The sequence below is a fragment of the Jaculus jaculus genome, chromosome 16, assembly GCF_020740685.1.
Source record: "Jaculus jaculus isolate mJacJac1 chromosome 16, mJacJac1.mat.Y.cur, whole genome shotgun sequence".
Lineage (NCBI taxonomy): Eukaryota > Metazoa > Chordata > Mammalia > Rodentia > Dipodidae > Jaculus > Jaculus jaculus.
The window spans coordinates 66,580,941-66,599,392 of NC_059117.1; the positions used below are offsets into that span (position 1 = coordinate 66,580,941).

Below are 18,452 nucleotides of genomic sequence, written 5' to 3' on the forward strand. Positions count from 1 at the left end.
CCAAATGTGTGTTCCAGAGAGAGGAGCAGACTGCCGTGCCCGGTGTGCACTAGATCTTCAGCCCTCTTCCTCCTCAGTAGCACCACCAGGACTTGGGACAAAGCTTGAGGCTAACCTCAGACCTACTGAATGAGGACTCCAGGGCTGAGGCCTCAGACTGTCTTTCCTCAGCTCCTCTGGATGACTGATGGATGCAGTCCTTTGAGACATCACTGGCTTTGGGTAGAGTCTTCACTGTGCCTTGGAATCACTTGCAGGATTATAAAGAGACAGACTGCAGATGTCTGGACCATTCAGAATGTCTACTGTCACCTTGTTGTAGCCTGGACATTGGGATTTCCATTTTGCTTTTAATATTATTTATTTATTCCATCTCTCCTGAAATTCTGATGTGCAGCCCAGATGGAGAATTAGTGCCTCAGGGAGAAGCAGGAGAGGGTGTGGTGACATCATGGCCCAAGGCCCAGGGAAATGATAGATTCCAATGAGCATAAGGAAGGGATGCACTGCTGGGAAGGAAAGCCCAGGACTCAGCTCCATGTCCTCTCTTCATGAGGCACCTGCTCCCTCTCCACCCTGTGCATCAGCTGCTCTGTGCTCACTGGAAAGACAATGTCCACTCTCATCAGAATTGTATAGGTGAACTAGACCATCTCTCAGCCCCTTTTATGAAAATCATTAAGATGATCCCTTAAGGAAGAAAGGAGGCAGGGATGGAGGAAGGCAGGAAGGCCAGGCAGGAAGGGAGGGAGGGAGGGAGGGAAGGAGGAAAGAAAGGAGGGTAAGGGAGGGAAGAGGAGGGAAAGAAGGGAAGGAAGAGAGAAAAGGGGAGGAAAGGGAGAATAAGGGAAGGGAGGAAAGGGAGGGGAGAGGAAGAAATGGGAGGGGAAGAGTAGAGGGCAGGCCAGGGGAGGGAGGGGAAGGCAGGGCAGGGGAGGGGATGGAAGGACAAGGGAGGGGATGGAAGGACAGGGGAGGGGATGGAAGGACAGGGGAGGGGGAAGGCAGAGGAAGGGAAGGCAGGGGAGGGGAAGGCAGAGGAAGGGAAGGCAGGGGAGGGGAAGGCAGAGGAAGGGAAGGCAGGGCAGGGCAGAGGAGGGGAGCAAGCAGCTGGGTCCTTCATGCTGGATTAAAACCAGCCTCTGGCCTCCATACTAAATTATAGCCATGATTTTGTGAGTGCCCATCATATCCAAGGCACCGTGCTAAGGGCTTTGTATGAACCATTGTCCTTCAACCTCATAACAAGCCTGTACTGTTGGCCTTGTTTCTGTCAGGACTCCCACTCTGCAAGAAAAGCAGATCAGTACTTTGCCCTGAGCAGGTTACAGAGCAAGGACGGGGGCCAGATGTCACTGTGTCTACTTCCTGGACTCTGACTGCCACCCCTCCAGCTGCTATGGTGGGGGGGACCTATGATCCAAGCTCCGCAGTGGCAGTGTGTGGCTGCAGGCATCACGGAGGGCTTCCTGAAGCCAGCTGTGGAAGCCGACTCCTGGAGGAACCAGCAGACTTGACAAAAGGAGGGGAGGCGAGGTCATGCCAGGCCTGAGGAGGGCATGCGGTGTTGACTGTTGAGTCCCATGGGCTCGAAAGACAGGGTTTGGGGGATTCTGTGTATTTGTATGTGACTTGCTCTGAGAACTGTATTTGGAGCTCTCGCCTTCTATTTCTTGTGTTGCCAGAAGCCGTAAAGACATAACTGATGACGCGAAGGCAGGCAGCGTTCTCATTGGCTGCAACAAACTGGCAGCTAAGCCCTGCCTTTTGCAACCGAGGAGAGATGCGTCCTTCAGAATGGAATCGTGACCTTCTCAAGGTCTTCTCAGGAGAAAAAAAAAAGGCGTGCTAAGGAAAGACACAAAATAATCTTATTTTAACTCTTCTATAAAGGAGGTGGTGTCTCCTTGGGTGAATTTTATAAAATAGAAGCAGAGTTTCCCTATGAGTGGCTCTAAGCCGTAGGCTTTGGGACCTCCTCAGGAAGGAGGCTGGGATGCACATTCCATCAGATCTTCCTCCAGAATCAGTCAGTGAGCAACATGGTCCTAGACTGTGTGCAGGCCCACTGTGGGGATGTGTTCATCATGACCATCACAGTGCTCGTCCAAGGACACTGTGACTCGGGGGCTGCAGAGGTATGTGTTCAGAGCTCACGTGCCCCGGCTGTCAGGGTTCCTAGTCCCAATGCTGCGGTGGTTTGGTGTGGTTTTCCAAAGGGTAGCTCCCAGTTCTCTCTGGAACTATAGGCGAACTGCTTAACTTCGTACTGCTTGTGTTGTTACCTTACAGCCAAAGTCCTGGCTTGCCATGTTAATTATTATTAGAATCAGAATTTGTGTAAGGGAGAGCGTGTGTAGACCAGACAATGCCAAGGACTCAGGGACTAATGACTGCTCAAATTCGGAGAAGGTGGCTGTGTGCCAAGCACTCCACTGATTACCCTGCCCAGGCCACCTCAATTAACCTCTGATAACCCCCATGAGGTGAGTCTTATTATCATTTCCATTTTAGAGTCAAGGAGTTTTTAAAAAAAATCAAAAGCTAAGACTTAGAAAGGTCCAACCACATGCCCAAGGTCATTCAGCTTTCAGTGGGAGGAAAGGAACTGGCTGCCAACCCTATTCTCTATCATCAGCATTACTAGCAGAGAGACAGGAGGTAGAAGGACAGGACTTGCAAGTGACATCCAGGCAGTAAGTGCCACGTGTGTTCTTGAGACAGGAGCTTAAGGCCGCACATCTCTTTGCTAGGAGCAGGCAGCATGCGGGCTGTAAGTTTGCAGCCTGCAGTGCGTCAGGAAGGCAGGGGACACGGCTGCAGCTTGTCGCTGAAGGAGGATTAAGAAGGAAGGAGGAGCATGCCCACTGAGAGGAGCGTGCTGTGGGGTGGTGCCTCTGCCCTCCTCCACAGAGGTTCTTGGCAGCCTTTCCTGTCACACACCAGACCCTGGATACCCAGTGACCACACTGTCAAGTGCAGAGGAAGCCAAGTGATTGTCCCAAACAGAAGCCAGGCCAGCAGGTGGTGGTGGTGCAGCCGCTGAAGCAGTCCCCACCTCTGCCCATCACAGCCCAGACCGAAGGGCTAGAGAGATCGCTCAGTGGTTAGGGCACTTAGTTGCAAAACTTAATGACCTGAGTTGAGATCCCCAGTCCCCACATAAGGCTTCCTCTAGAGTTTGTTTGCAGCAGCTAGAGACCCTGGTGAGTCCATATTCCTGCCCCCCCCGCAAATAAACAAATAGAATATTTAATTATTTATTATTTTATTTATTTATTAGTGAGAGAGAGGCTGATAAAGAATGGGTGCACCAGAGTCTCTAGCCACTGCAAATGAACTCCAGATGCATGTGCCACCTTGTGCGTATGGCTTACGTGGGTACTGGGGAATTGAACCTGGGTCCTTAGGCTATGATGGCCAGTACCTTATCTGCTAAGCCATTTCTCTGGCCCTAGAATACCTTTTTAAACGACCCTGGTCTGGAGGCTGCTGTGTCGGAATGAGGACTAGTGATATGCTGGGGACATGTAGCCTGTACCGGGCTCTGAGAGATTGACGCTCTCTCGAATGCACCCCAAAGCAGCAGGCCCTGGCAAACGCAGAGGCCACAAGTGGGGCATTTGCTCCTGGCTCCCTTGCTGCTTGCCTTGTGCTTCTGGACCACAGTTAAGTACATCCGACCTGTGATTCTCTTCATCCACCAGGTAGTAAAGGCCAGTCGATGTTGGCCACTGTGCAAGGGTTGGGTACACAGAGGTAGGCAAAGCTCCCACATGCCCCTACCCCTCACGGAGGCTTCAGTGCACGAGCAGCAAATGCCGTCGTCATAAGTGCGAGGAAAAACAGAATTGTGCCAAGAGCCAGCCAAGAGGGGGCAGTGGATGCTCACAGGGCACAAGACGGGAAAATTCCACAGTCGGGAAAGGCTGGGGACATGCCTCTGCAAAAGCAAGGGTGAGGGATAAGAGGAGTTACTTGTCATAGAAGACGACTTCAGGCAGGGCCCGAGGACAGCTTTCGCGGAGAAGGCGTGAGCGTGCAGAGAGCGAGGAGGAACACAGGCCTCCGAGCAGCAGACTGAGTCAGGAGTGTGGTTCCTGAGGAAGCCGGCGGCCTCGGGGACGGGGACCACACTGCAGCCTCAGCTGACCTCCGCGGCTGTAAAGCTCCTGCCAGGGGTGGGGACGCTGCTCTGCTGGGAGGGATGTTTCCTCACCCACACAAAGCCCCAGGTTCAAACCTCAACACTGCAGGAAACTGGCATGCGATTTCGGGCTCGCCTAAGGAAAAGGCAGGATTGACTTCTGGTGGGTCTAAGTTGGTACCACTGCGGCAGGGGTTCCTGGTGGGTGGCGGGAGATTGAGAGCTAGGCTTATATTTTATTTATTTATCTATTCATGCATTTATTTATTTATTGGCAAGAGAGAAAATGGGCACTGCATACTGCAGACACATGCACCGCTTGTAACTTGGTTTTCCAGCCACCTGGCTGGAAGAGGTGCGCTGGAGGCAGACCTGATTGTAGCCTGAAGGTGTGCAGACAGGTCTGTGATCTCTGCCTGGGCCCCTGCTGTATGTTGGTGGTGTGTGCTTTCTGGCAGGTGGTGGTTTTTCTCTGTGCTTGGATCTGTGAGAGGGGACCATCTCTCCCACCATTATGGAACCGCCCCTGGATCTGTAAGCCTGAAATAAATCCTGTTCTGCCCCACCCCCACACACCAAAAAACAATAAACAAACAAACAACAAAAAAAAAAACCAGGCAAATGCCTGTGACCCCAGCTCTCAGGATCAGGAGATTTCTCCTACATAGTGAGTTTGAGATCAGCCTGGAATATAAATGATTCTGCAAAATAATAATAATAACAATAATAATAATAATAAAATTTTGGTCCAGTTCTTCAGTTATGGCTTATTTTCATCTTATTCTCGAGGCTAAAGTTGGTTCATTTCCTCTGAGGCTGAGTACCATAGATATTTCCAGAAAGCTTGAGCAATTATTCAAATAGTTCATAAGATCGTCTGCCTCTTTGTGTTTCTGTTGTCTTCGTATTTGGATCACATCTGGCCTTGCTTGACGGAGGCTGCCCCTTTCAGCAGTGAGGATGGCTTTAGAACTTGCAAGCGTGGACTGCCTTCTTTACCTGGTTACCTATGACTTCCAGAGAATTCAGGCATCGGTCCCTACAGAAAGCTGTAGTCAAAGATGTCTCCCAGGACAATTGTCAAGACCTGTGCTCCAAAGAGCCCTGAAGCTAACAAGGAGGTTTCTAGCCCAGGCTCTTGATAACCCTAGAGGTCAGACGAGGGCCTTCCCTGGTAGCTCTTTTGTTTGTTTTGAGACATAGACTAGGACTACAGAGGTGGCTCAGCAGTTAAGGTGCTTGCCTGCAAAACCTAAGGACCCAGGTTCAATTCCTCAGGTACCATATAAGCCAAAACCATATCAGCAAAAAGTGGTGCATGTGTCTGGAGTTCACTTGCAAGGGCCAGAGGCCCTGAGGTGCCCCATTCTCTCTCTCTCTCTCTCTCTCTCTCTCTCTCTCTCTCTCATATAAATAAATAAAATATAATTTAAGTGGGAAAAAGACACAGACCAATTTGTATACTGAGGTTACTTTCTGTGTCCCCACTTTCTTTAAAAATTCTATCCACAGAGACTGAGGAGATGGCTCAGCTGGTAAAGCACTTGCTGCACAAGCCAGAGGACCAGAGATCAAATCCCCAGCATCCACCTAAATGCAATGTGGACCCAGCAGCTGCCCGAAGTCCCCGTGCAGGAGGCAGAGACTGAGAAACTGCTGGGCAAGCTGCCTGGCTAGACTGACTGAATAGGCAAGCTGTGGGTTCAAGTGAGGGATGAGAAGTCAAGGAAGACCCCGGATGTCAACCTCTGGCCTCCATGTCCCCATGTGCACATGCGTGTGTGTGTGCGCATGTGCATACACACACACACACACACACACACACACACACACACAAAATCCTACAGCCCTGAGAAAAGCAAAGTGCGCAGGAGAATCTCTTTGGAAAATATTTTCCAGCGTGTGTGTTACTGGGGTGTGCAAATGCGCTGTATTAGTCAGGGTTCTCTAGAGGAACAGAACTGCTAGGATGAATTATTTTAAAAAGGGAAGTTATTGGATTAGCTTACAGTAGTCCAATAGCAGTTGCAGGCCCGAGAATCATGGAGCCTGGTAGCTGCTCCATCCACATGGCCAGATGCCTCAGCCGTCCTGACCCGGCACTGCAGATGGCGCTGGAAAGCCTGGAGGCTTCCTGAGGAGCTGCTGGGTTTCGATCCATGTGGGTTTGCAGTTGTTGCTGGTCTTCAGTCCATGCTGGAAGGCAGCGAGCAGCTCTGCCAGCCAAGAGGAAGGAAGGAAGGAAGGAGGGAGGAAGGGAGGGATGGTGAGAGGGAGGGAAAAAAGGAAGGAAGGAAGGGGCTCTTTTTACCCAGGGCTTCCTTACATCAAGTGGCCCTCTGAGCAGGGCCACGCAGTCTGGCTGGGGCAAGGGTTCACTCTGGGGGAAGGACTTCCTCCTTAGTTGATCCTTTCTGGGAAGCAACCTCCGAGACCTACCCGAAAGGGATTTCTGTGGATTACTAAACAGATCAAGTTAACTATCACATGTGCTAACACATGGTATGGGCCAGTACCTTGGTGTAAGATTTCTTGTTTGTGTTTTGTGACCCTGCTGCAGGGAGGGAGTAGAGAACAGGGTGTCCAGACTTTCTGTGACCATAGCCCCACCTCACCCCCACACTCCTGGAGGATTTAGAGAACCTCAGTTAATGTTCCCCAGAACTGAAGTTCGAGAAGTGCTATTCTGGGCTTTTCAGAGAACCCTAGGCCACAAGAGCGTAGAGCTTTTCTCAGATGAAAGCAAATGTGAAATTGTCACTTTTCTCCAGGATCCCCCAGCTAAAGTAAAGGAAAAGAGTTAATACCCACTGAGCCTCTGAGAAACTACTTGCCTAGCTGAAGGAAGTATTATGTGATAATCCCATGGCTTTGGGCACGTCATCTGACTTAATTCTCATCATGTGCTGGGAGAGGCACTTTATCCCAGTATTACAGATGAGAAGACCGAGGCCTAAGAAAGTTTCCAATGCTTGTGGAATCCCTTTATGGTAAGAAACTTGCAAAGCCAAGATTTAGACCCAAATCAGTCTGACTCCTTTGCCCAATGCACTCATTTTGTACTTTCGGTGTCATCCTAGGAGAAAAAGGTGCCCACTTTGCAGAAGGCTTAGAGACATGACACGATCATATAACTAAGGTGTAGGAGACATGGGTGAGTATATACAGTCTGTTAGCTCACAGTCTGCTTCCAAAGAGGCTCCCAAGAGATGCTGGTCTGAGTTTCCGTATCCTCAAACGAAGGTGCCACTCTGAGTCTGAAAGCCACAAGGCTCAGGAGACTGACACTCAGGGGATCGGCAGTGATTTCTACACTTAGAAAGTATCAGGCTCGGGACTGCAGAGATGGCTTAGTGGTTAAGGCACTTACCTGTAAAATCTAAGGACCCAAGTTTGATTCTCCAGGTTCCACGTAAAGCCAGATGCACAAAGTGGCGCATGCATCTGGAGTTCGTTTACAGTGGCTAGAGGCCCTGATGTGTCCATTCTTTCTCTTTCTCCTTCTCTCTCTTTAAAATACATAAAAATAAAACAAAAGACAAATAAAACACTGGGCTTGGTTCCCACTTTGGAAGAATAGCCCAAGGAAATAATGTTGCTTCCTTGACCTGACCTCTGCTGGTGAGCAGATTTGTCTAATTAAGTAGAGTCGGCATGTTCATGTACATTTTGAACTATAGTGAGCTGTTGACTTGAAAGGCTTGTCCTTGATTTAGTCCTGTACCGATCTTCCCGTTACTCAGTGGAAAAGCCCAGCGTGGTAAACAGAACCCCGTTTCCATGGAAGCGCACTCTCTGGCTTTTACTTCCCAGCACTTGAAAAGTAATGACTAGATTTCCCTGTTTGTCTGCGGATGCAGTGTAGCCACTCAGGACAGCGCTGTCCTTCGGGTCAGGCTGTTTTCAGATCATTAGCTGTTGGGCATCAGGGTCCACCTTCTAGTCACGGTCACTAATGAAAGCTGCAGGGTCTGGACATGGTGGTACAGGCCTTTAATCCCAGCACTAGGGAGGCAGAGGTGGGAGGATCTCTGTGAGTTTGAGGCCAGCCTGAGACTACATTCCAGGTCAGCCTGGGCTACAGCGAGACCCTAGTGGGGGAGGAAAGTAGCAGGATCTGACCTCAGGAAAAGAGGAAGACACTGAGCACCAGGGAAATGAAGAGATGGGTGCCCCTGACACTGTGCTCCCTGCCGATACTGAAAGGAAGACTCCACATTCCCACCACTGAGGCACATGGTCCCGTCTGGCAATGTCTCCTCTGAACATTTGCTGCCCCATGGTGCGCATGTCAGAAAAGAAGCCAGCAGGGACCAGGCTACCAATAGCATTGGCAACCCCAGCTGCCATTGCCCAAGAGTTTGCCGCCTTTCTCAGCCTTGCTACATGTCCTATGTGCACGGTTTGAGATGAGGGTACACACACTAGTTAGTTGTCACCACCAATTAGGAAACAAAAGCCAGCCTGTAAGAAGGAAGGGAGGGGACTGGGAATATGGCTCAGCGGATAAAGCCTCTGAGGAGCAAGCATAGGTGCTCAGATTCAGATCTCTAGAACCCACAGCAGATGTTCGAGCACTAACATCCGTAATCCTAGCCCACCTGAGGTGAGACAGGAGCAGAAGCAGGAGAATCTCCTAGAAGCCTGTGGGCCAGCTAGTCTGGGTAATGTAGTAAACAAGGGGGAGGATGAGCACCAATGCCTGAAGTCCTCTGGCCTCCATACATGCCATGGCATGCACATGCCCACTCCCATACATGCCCACACTCACATAAATGCAACACACACACACACACACACACACACACACACACAACACACACAAAACACAACACCAAAAGAAGAGGAAAGGGAGGAGGAAGCCTCTAACAGGAACTGGAGAGTCAGCTCACTGGTAGAGCACATGCAGGTGTCTGGGATCCAACCCCCGGCTTCACAGAAAAAGAAGAAAGGGACTGGAGAGCGGGCTCCGTGGTTAAGGAGCTTGCTCGCAAAGACTAATGATCCTGGTTCAATTTGCCAGCCCCCACATAACGCCAGATGCACAAAGTGGTGCATGAATCTGGAGTTCCCTGGCACAACCATTCTCTCTGTGTCTCTCTGTCTCTCCGTCCTTGCAAATATGAAAAGTCGTCATATTGCTGTGCATGAGTTTCAGTGTGGGGCAAATCCTACCCTGGTTGAAGTGCCCAATACCCTTCGACAGCTGTGTGAACTCAAACTCAAGCCTCTTCCTCGTCTTACTAGGGTTTGGTTTCTGCATCTGTGAAATGAGGATAAATGTGCCTATCTCTTAAAGTCTAGTGTCCCTGTTAGGATATGCGGAATTGCCCAAACTGCTCTGCAGCATGCTTGTTCCAGTGCATTAACTGCGGGAAAGACCACGTTAAATGCAATGATGTAGAGAAATCTCTCAGGGTTTTCACTGTGCTAATGGGAATCGTACACATTCGGAGAAGAACAACCTTTCCTCCACCCAGAATCCACCTCCTGCAGATGTGCATTAACTTTAGAAAAGGCTGGGAACAGGTCAGAGGGTCCTTGTGATTAGGTATGGATGTCAATAAATGCCAATCCCTTTTCCTTTAACCCTGCTTGTTGCTAGATTACAGCTCCATGGATTGGAGACTGGCTATCCTGTCCCCTAAGTAACAGGTTGATGAGTGAGTGGGTAAGTGTGCTCGTCAGTGCGTGAGTGAATGAGTGGAGCTTGGTATGGACCATGCCTATATGACTGCATCACCAGCCTTCCCTGCCATTGGATTGGGTTCCATGGACTAGTGGAGAGCTTCCAGTACCTCTGTGGACCTCAGTGATATGGCTCTTTCTCTTAAGTTGTATTTTTCCACTTAAAATTTTAACCTGTATGAGACACAGAGTTTTCATCAGATTATCCAGTTTTCATCCTAACCAGGTCACTGTGTTGCTTCTCTGTGAAGCAACTGGATATTCCATCTGCATGTATATGTATTTTTTTATTTTTATTTATTTATTTGAGAGAGAGAAAGAGGGGCAGAGAGAAAGAGAGAGAGAATTGGCATGTCAGGGCCTCTAGCCACTGCAAAAATCTCCAGACACATGCACCACCATGTGCATCTGGCTTACGTGGATACTGGGGAATCGAACCTTGTTTGCAAGGCCTGCTGACCCAGGTTCAGTTCCCCAGCACCCTTATAAAACTTTGCCACATGAGTCTAGTGTGTCTATTTGCAGTGGGTGGTAAAAGTCTCTGGGGCATATGTAAACACACACGCACACATGCACATGCACACACACTATTGCATGCAAATAAATAAATAAAAGTATCATCATTTACATCCTGTTAGGGATAACTTTCTTTCCATAATTTTCTATAGCATGGTTCATCTTAAAACTTGTGAATAAAAATTGCTTTTTGAAGAAAGGAACTTAGAACATTTATTAAGTACAAAAAACAATAATGACACCTGCATATTTGACTGCCACAATGTCTTTCTAAGATTTTCTGTGAATAGGCCTGGGAAGATAGCTCAGTTGGCATTGTATATCAGCTTCACATTGCTGGGATGAACATCCAAGCCAGACACAGTTAACAGGAGGAAGGGGTTTATGCCAAGATTACAGATCCAGGGGGAGGTGCCGTCAGTGGCAGAGGAAGCTGCCCCCATACATCCGAGCAGGGAGGAACCATCACCACCAGCCAGGCAACACCAAAAGCAACAGGCACAAAACTGGCAGCAACCAGCAGGGTCCCGGCCAGAGTTCAAATTGCTCTGCATACCTTGGGGCTGGAACTCATATCTACCACCAAACACCCCCTACAACCAGGCAGCTGGAGACCCAAGTTACAGCTTTAACCCCCCCGAGTTTCTGGGGGCATACATTCACACTACCACAGTTGGTAAAGTGTTCTCCACACAAGTATAGGGGACTGAGTCCAGATCCGTAGCACCTACCCAGAAGCCTTGTGCAGTGTCATGTGCCTACAGTCTCAGTGCTAGGAAGACAGAGAGGAGGATCGCTAGGAGTTGGTAGTTAGCTAACTGAGCTGAATCAGTGAGCTCCAGGTTCAGTGAAACCCTACCTCAACAAATAAGCTGGAGAGCAATTGAAGAAGATGCCCAACAAAGACCCCTGCCCCCCCACGTGCAATCACACACATGCACGTTCAATCTACACGTGTGCCCACGTGTATGCAGACATGCATTCATGCATGCACACTCCACACACACACACACACACACACACACACACGCACACTAAAGACTTTCTGTGACTAAAGTAATATGATGGGAAAGCAGAGTTGATAATGATGGCCTGCCACCTGTTGTAAGTCAAACTAGATTAGTTACAGTAGCACTCATTCACTTTGAGATTGTCTGTGATGCTTTCACATTGCAGTAGAGGAGTTGATTCATTCAGCAGAGAGCTTATGATATTCAAAGCCCTTTATAGAAATGTCTCCCAACATCCTCCCTAGAACCATAGATTGAGGATGAAATTGACATGGACAGACCCTCCATTCTGTAGATGGGAAAACTGAGACCAGGCAAGCTGGAGAGATTGCCCAGGTTTACTGATGCTCAGATTTTCTGTTCTTTATATGCTAGCCATTCCCATGGAAAGAAAGGAAGCTAGTCATTCTGAGAAAGAGACTAGAAGCTGCTCGTTCTCATGAAGAGGAAAGCTACAGATTAACTGCACCAACAGCAGGGCTGGACTGATGGCAGTTAAGGCACTTGCCTGCAAAACCTAATGACCTTGGTTCCATTCCCCAGCACCCACATAAATTCAGATGCACAAAGCGGCACACACATCTCGAGGTTCACTGCAGTGACTGGAGACCTTGGCATGATCATTTTGTCTGTCTTGCTCTCCCCTCCCCTCCCCTCCCCTCCCTCCCTCCCTCCCTCCCTCTCTCTCTCTCTCTCTCTCTCCTCTCTTTCTCTTTCTGCTTGCAAATAAATAAGTAAAATTAAAAAAAACTTTTTAGATGCCAACAACTAATTGGAAATAGCCATCTGGAGGATGTGTGGTAAGGTTTCTGGGCTCAGTGTGAAGGTCTAATTCAGGAAAGCAGCTATTTAGTAGCCTTGTATCTCTGAAAGTTCTGTCGCTATCTCCTTCTACATTCTTTCAATGCTTCATGGTTTCCTTGGGCCAATTAACGGTGCCATGTTAGACCCTCTTTCACAATGTCCCTGCATGGCATCCACAGGGATGGGCGGATGCTTTTCAAAGTCATTCAAGTGTCCATCTTAGCAGCTGCCCTTTCCTGCTCTGCCAGGGAGAATTTCACTCAAATTGGATTGCTGGCTACAGTATATCTTTATTTACGTCTGTGGGCTGAGGGTGGGCAATGAAAAGTCTCGAGTTTTCCTTGACTTCTGCAACCCAAACTGAGGCTCTGTGTTTGCATGTTTCTGTCTCTGTGCAGCTGGACAACCCGGATGAGCAAGCGGCCCAGATCCGACGCGAGCTGGACGGCCGTCTGCAGATGGCAGACCAAATCGCCAGGGTAAGGGACCGCCACTGGTGACAGAGCTGAGGGCCTGGGGAAAGAGCTCGGTCGGTACAGTGCTGGCCCTGCAAGATCCCCTGCACGCAGGCTTGCTTTGATTTTTAAAGCCAGACGTGATGGCACATGCTTTTAATCCCACCACTAAGAAGGCGGAGGCTGATGGACCCCTGGGGCTCACTGGACAGCCAGTCGGCCTGGTTGCTGAGCACACTCCAGATTGATCCCTGACCTTCACAGGTACGTGCGTCTGTTTGCACACGCACGCACACACAGGAGAAGATAAGGTTGAGGAGCACAGAGGAGAGAAGATGAGAACAGTCAGCCAGCCTGTTGGGGTCCTCAGCCTCCCTAAACTATCGTAAACATGTCACAAGTCTTTATTGCCTAAGCTCTGGCACAACAAAACCTCAGGCTCCATCTTCCTCCCGAGTTCCGGGATCCAATTCCCCACGGTCTGCTGAACATTTCTACTTAGACCTCCCCCGGCACTTGAAGTTGAGCATGCTCAACAGTGGCCCCTTATCTTCTCCTCCCACTTACATTTACTACCTACACACCTGCATCCACCGAGCCTTGGTATTGCATATTCAGGCACCATAAATGAGGGCATTATCAGCTTCCCTTCCTCCTGCCACCTCTCCATGCTCTCGGCTGTCCAGCCTTGCTGACGCCCCCCCCCCCCCCGCGTGGCGTGTGCTGTTTGCCTGCAGCAGCGCCGAGGCTCTTACCTCGCCCATCTTCCGCACGTGGACACTACGGCAGGTTCTGGTGGGCACACCAGCGCCAGTCCCCGTCCCCTGCCTGCCCTCCACCTGGCTGCTGGGCGAAAACTCAAATGTGAGCATCAAAACTGAGCTTGGAATCCCTCAGCAGGTCTGGAGAGGTGGCTTAGTGGTTAAGGCGCTTGCTTGCGAAGCCTAAGGACCCATGGTTGACTCTCCAGATCCCACATAAGCCAGACCCACACAAATGAAGTCAGAGCAAGGCTGCACATTGCCTACTAGGTGGTGCAGGCATCTAGAGTTTGAGTGCAGTGGCTGAGGCCCTGGTGTGCCAATTCTCTATCTATCTATCTATCTCTCTATCTCTCTATCTCTCTATCTCTTTCTGTATGTGTGTGTCTCATGCACTAACTCTAAAATATTTTTTTTAAAAACCTCAGTAGAGGTCCCATTGCCATAGAATGAAATCTAACCACATCCAAGAATGACATCCAAGGCTCTTAACCACTGTGTCCACCTCTACCAAGCCTACAGCTCACAGCTTTCCACAACTTCCTCAGCCACAGCACCTCTCCCTCACAAGATACCTAGCCTGTTCTAGGCTCAGGGTCTTTTGTAGCCACTGGTCTCACAGCCTAGAGGGTCTTTCTTCTCCCTTCCACTTCAAAACCTTTCTGTTGTTCAGCACCTGGTTTCAGACACCTTCTGAAAACCTAGCAGTTAACACCCAGCACCTCAGCACCTGCACCATTCCACACATAGACCTTTATTGTAGTGATCTTTCCTTTACCTGTCTGAGTGTCCCAGTGAATAGATCTCCTCCAAAGCTAGGGCCATTTCGTATTGCTGATGTCGATAGCTCGGTGTGGCCTACTCTTCTTTACAATTGACATTCATGCTACTATGACTGCTGTCCATGCGAGTAGCATTTGCTGAGTCTTGACCCTGTGAAGCAAGCTGTTTTACACCTACCAGCTCAATCAGTCCTTACTGCAGCCCACTAACGGGGAATTTAAGTGTCACCTTTGTTTGAAAGATGGGGAAATATAGGCTAAGCATGATCTCAACTCAGATCTTATGTTAGTTTTCATCAGTGTGACAAAATAGCTAAGAAACAACATAGGGAGAAAGGATTTATTTCAGCTCATAGTTTCCATGGTTTCAAACCCATGGTCAGCTGCCCCCGCTGCTTTGGCCAGAGGTGGAGCAGAGCATCGTGGCAGAGCCAGCTGTGCATCTCACCCCAGCCAGGAAGCTGAGAGCCAGACAGGAGGACTCGGGGACACACATCCTTCACGACATGCGTCCTTCAGAGACATGCCTCTGGTGACTTCCTTCCTCCAAACAGGCCCAACCTCCTAATGGTCCATTGAAATCAACTGCTAATGAGTAGATTGATCCATTAATGAAGTTAGAATCCTCATAATCCAGTCACCACTCAAAGGCTGGCAATGAAGCCTTTAAACAAATGAGCCTGCAGAGACATACTTATATTCAAACTGTAATAGGTCTCATTAAGTATCAGGCCAGCATTAGGCTGAGCACTTATCCCAGGTGAAGAATTTAGGGATTCCCCCAAAGAAGCTCTGTAATCAAAATAAAGTTTAATGAAACATTTTGAGATTGTAATTAATGCCAAAAAACCCATAAAGAATAAATTATCCGAAAACTTAGATAACGACCACCTCCTGCTGATTCCTTCTGGCTGTGTGAGAGAGGACAGAGGGCAACCAGACCTGACAGGGAGTAGAGACATGGGGAGAGCAGAGCACTGAACCTCCCTCCCAACAGAGGTGCAGCCTAGTCGTGAGGAGTGTGGGAAGGAATCTGACTAGGTGAGAAACCAAGAAGAGAACCCAAGAAGACAGAAACCTCTGTGTTGTTGTTGAACGGTTTTTGCTGAAATGTTGTGAGCCTGGTTTTGGGACACCTTTAAAGCGTAAGTCAGTCTAGTGGTTAAAAATAGGATGCAGTTATTATGTGTTTGGCTAAAGGGAGCGTGAAAGGCTCTCGTGTTTTAAAATCCTGCTTAACAGAAATCCAGAGGCTACGGAGAACTCAACACTAAATCAGACTGCCTGCAGGCCTGCCATGGCTCAGAGCACATTGCATAGATTGTACAAGTCAAAGGGTGGGTAGAAGTACCCTGAGGCATGGTCCCCCACTACCCCACGGGACTCACTAAAGACCTTTATGACCCCACATTGAACACCGTAACACCACTTTGTAGAGACCCCAGGGTAATAGGAATTGGGGTGAAGGGATAAAAGAGCATAACCCATATATGTATATATGCTTATATGGGTTACCACATCTGACTTTGTGAGGGTTTGGGGTTTCTTTATTCCGGTGCTTAGGTTTGTGGAACAAATGCTTTAGCCACTGATCTATCTCCCCGACCCCAGAAACATGCCTGCTTCCAGTACAGAATGCCTTTCCCCACACAGGTCTCCATACCTCTCACTACCCAGATCTGAGGACCCAACATGCCTCAGGCTTATCCTTCCCTCACCCTGACCTCTCTCTCACACACACACTCTCTCTCTCTTCTAATGAGCCTTTTATGAAATAGGTCAGCACTGGCTGTGCCATTTCACAGCAGCTCTCAGAACAGTGATCGATGCTCCTGGGCTTACAATAACTCTCCCCGGTACAGGTAAATCAAAAAGTTGTAAGTGCTGGATACTTAAAACTCAGCTGGTAAACAGAAAGCAGAGGCCTGCCACCCGGTGTTTCACGCTGTTTCTTTTGAGTCATCAGAGGAGAAGCTGGAAGTGACTCCAGGAAAGAATCACTTGCCTTTCTTCTCTCCTTAACGGTTGCTTCTCCCGGAAACAGCTTTCTTTCTCCCACTAACATTGGATGCCATTGGGTAACATTTATGTAGAAATGAGGCAGCAGTTCAAGACAGGATTAGCTTCTAGGATTTAGAATGTTCTCTACTGTGATTTCTTTGGGGATCTAGAAAAGAGATTATCAAAACCTGCTGCTTTTGCCAGTAGCATTCTCATCCATCAAACATTTCATGAGAATATTGTGGGACTGAAGTTCTGTGCTGGGTTAGATATCTATAATGGTATAGGAGACCTCTTGGCTCATGATCCCAAACCATAGGTCCAGGTGGGACCTCCATATGATTACAGGATAGAGCTCAGAGAGAGATTAGAACTCCCACATCAGTGGCTGTCAACTTTCAAGTTCTTGTCCATGTTAGCAAAGAATTGAAAAACACAGACACAGAAAAAATAATGAGATTTATTTTACAGAGAGTTAAGTTAAATGAAACAAAACCAAAAATCTCCCTCCACTTCCCATCCAGGCTAGGAAGGGAGGAAGACACCAAGAAAATCTCAGTTGTAGGCTTAGAGTAAGTCTTTTTTGTAAATTGGGCATCCAATTAGGATGAGCCCCACTGCCAAGTTCAAGTGTATGAAGGACTTTAATTGGTTGCTGGGCACTCAGGTGGAACATTGAGTCAGGAAGGGCCTGCCCACAGGTGCAAAACCTGGAAAAAGTTCAGGCAGAAGCAGGAGGCTGCGGTAGCTGATATTTACAGCCCTCTTGTAGTGGAGTGGGTCAGACTTGAATTCTAATCCCACCACGGCAAAGTGGTATCTATGTGTCTTTGGGCCTGTCCCTGGCTGGGTACCTATCAGAAAAGGCTACCCTTGGGCTGGAGAGATGGCTTAGCGGTTAAGCGCTTGCCTGTGAAGTCTAAGGACCCCAGTTCGAGGCTCGATTCCCCAGGACCCACGTTAGCCAGATGCACAAGGGGGCGCACGCATCTGGAGTTTGTTTGCAGTGGCTGGAAGCCCTGGCGCGCTCATTCTCTCTCTATCTGTGTCTCTCCCTCTCTCTCTCTGTCACTCTCAAATAAATAAATAAAAATGAACAAAAAATATTTTAAAAAGGAAAGGCTACCCTTGCTCTAATCCATATCAGAAAGGCAGTTTGCCTAGGAAAGAAGGAAGGTGAGACCAAGTCCTTCATTATGACATATCCATTTGGTCACCCCTAGCATTCCACAAATCACCTGAGGAGGCGACCACAGAAGAATGTTAAACAGACATGGCTTCCCTGTCATCAGGCATGCCACCTTAACATCCCAGTAGGAGATCTGAATACAGTCTTTATAAAAAAATCTGGTTGAACTTACTCCTTAATCTTTGTTCAAACATTTTCCCAAATCCTCTCATGTTGATATTAAAGTGTCCCAAAATTTCACCCAAGAATTAACTCTACATTACTTAAATTGTGTGATCAAAAGCTGACATTGGAGCTTAAATGGGCAGACTGTGGCATTAGTGGTGCTTTATTTGTCATGTCTTCTGGCCATATAGTGGCGCAATATTCCAAAATTCTGAAGCAAATTATATAATGCAAATAATAGAACTTTTGTGATACCAACCTCCATAGCTGAGGAGCAAGATACCTTTGATTTCTCAAGTTATAATTAAATGTGAAGTTGTAATTTAGACCCTCTAACCTGCACAGGGAACCACTACTCTCTTACAGCTCAGTCCTCTTGCAAATATTGGAGAATAATACAGAAATATTTTCCTGATGGAAAAGTGTCATTCTACACTGCAGAGGAACATGTACACCTCTCCTATTAGAGAATACTAAATTCCAGCTTGCAAACGAAGGTTGTTTTGCCTGATATTCACCTTGTGTCATGAAGTAGCACAGGTTTGCAAGAACACAGTAATTAATTCACTTGATTACCTGGGTAAATGCATGTAGGGTAATCTTTCTGATTCCAGCCTTTTTAACATAGCGGGGAACCTAGGTAAATATCAGTCCAATGACATAAACGTATGTGCCCAGAAAGTGCTCAGAATCACATTCTAGTGGAATGAATTAAAAGACGGAAAATCTGCCCCATTTGTAGACGTTAAGGAGACAAGGGGAATGGAGAATTGTGAGTGAAGTGCTTGGGCTCAAACATGAAGACCTGAGTTCAAGACCGATGTAAGAAATGCTACATGCCACAGTGTGTACCTTCAATGCCAGCATTAGGGAGATGAAAACAGGGGATCCCTGGGGCTTGCTGACTAGCTAGGCTAATCTAACTGGTGAGCTC

The 18,452-nt window shown here is 48.3% G+C and overlaps 1 protein-coding gene across 10 annotated transcripts in view; it reads left to right on the top strand.

Annotated features, from left to right (window-relative positions):
- Positions 1–18,452, top strand: part of Cadps (calcium dependent secretion activator) — a 506,710-nt gene that overhangs the window by 190,740 nt on the left and 297,518 nt on the right. For all 10 annotated transcript variants that reach the window (XM_045135770.1, XM_045135763.1, XM_045135769.1 and 7 more), the window contains one exon: positions 12,564–12,644. In XM_045135770.1, coding sequence (XP_044991705.1) covers positions 12,564–12,644 — 81 coding nt within the window. The remainder of the gene's footprint in view (positions 1–12,563; positions 12,645–18,452) is intronic.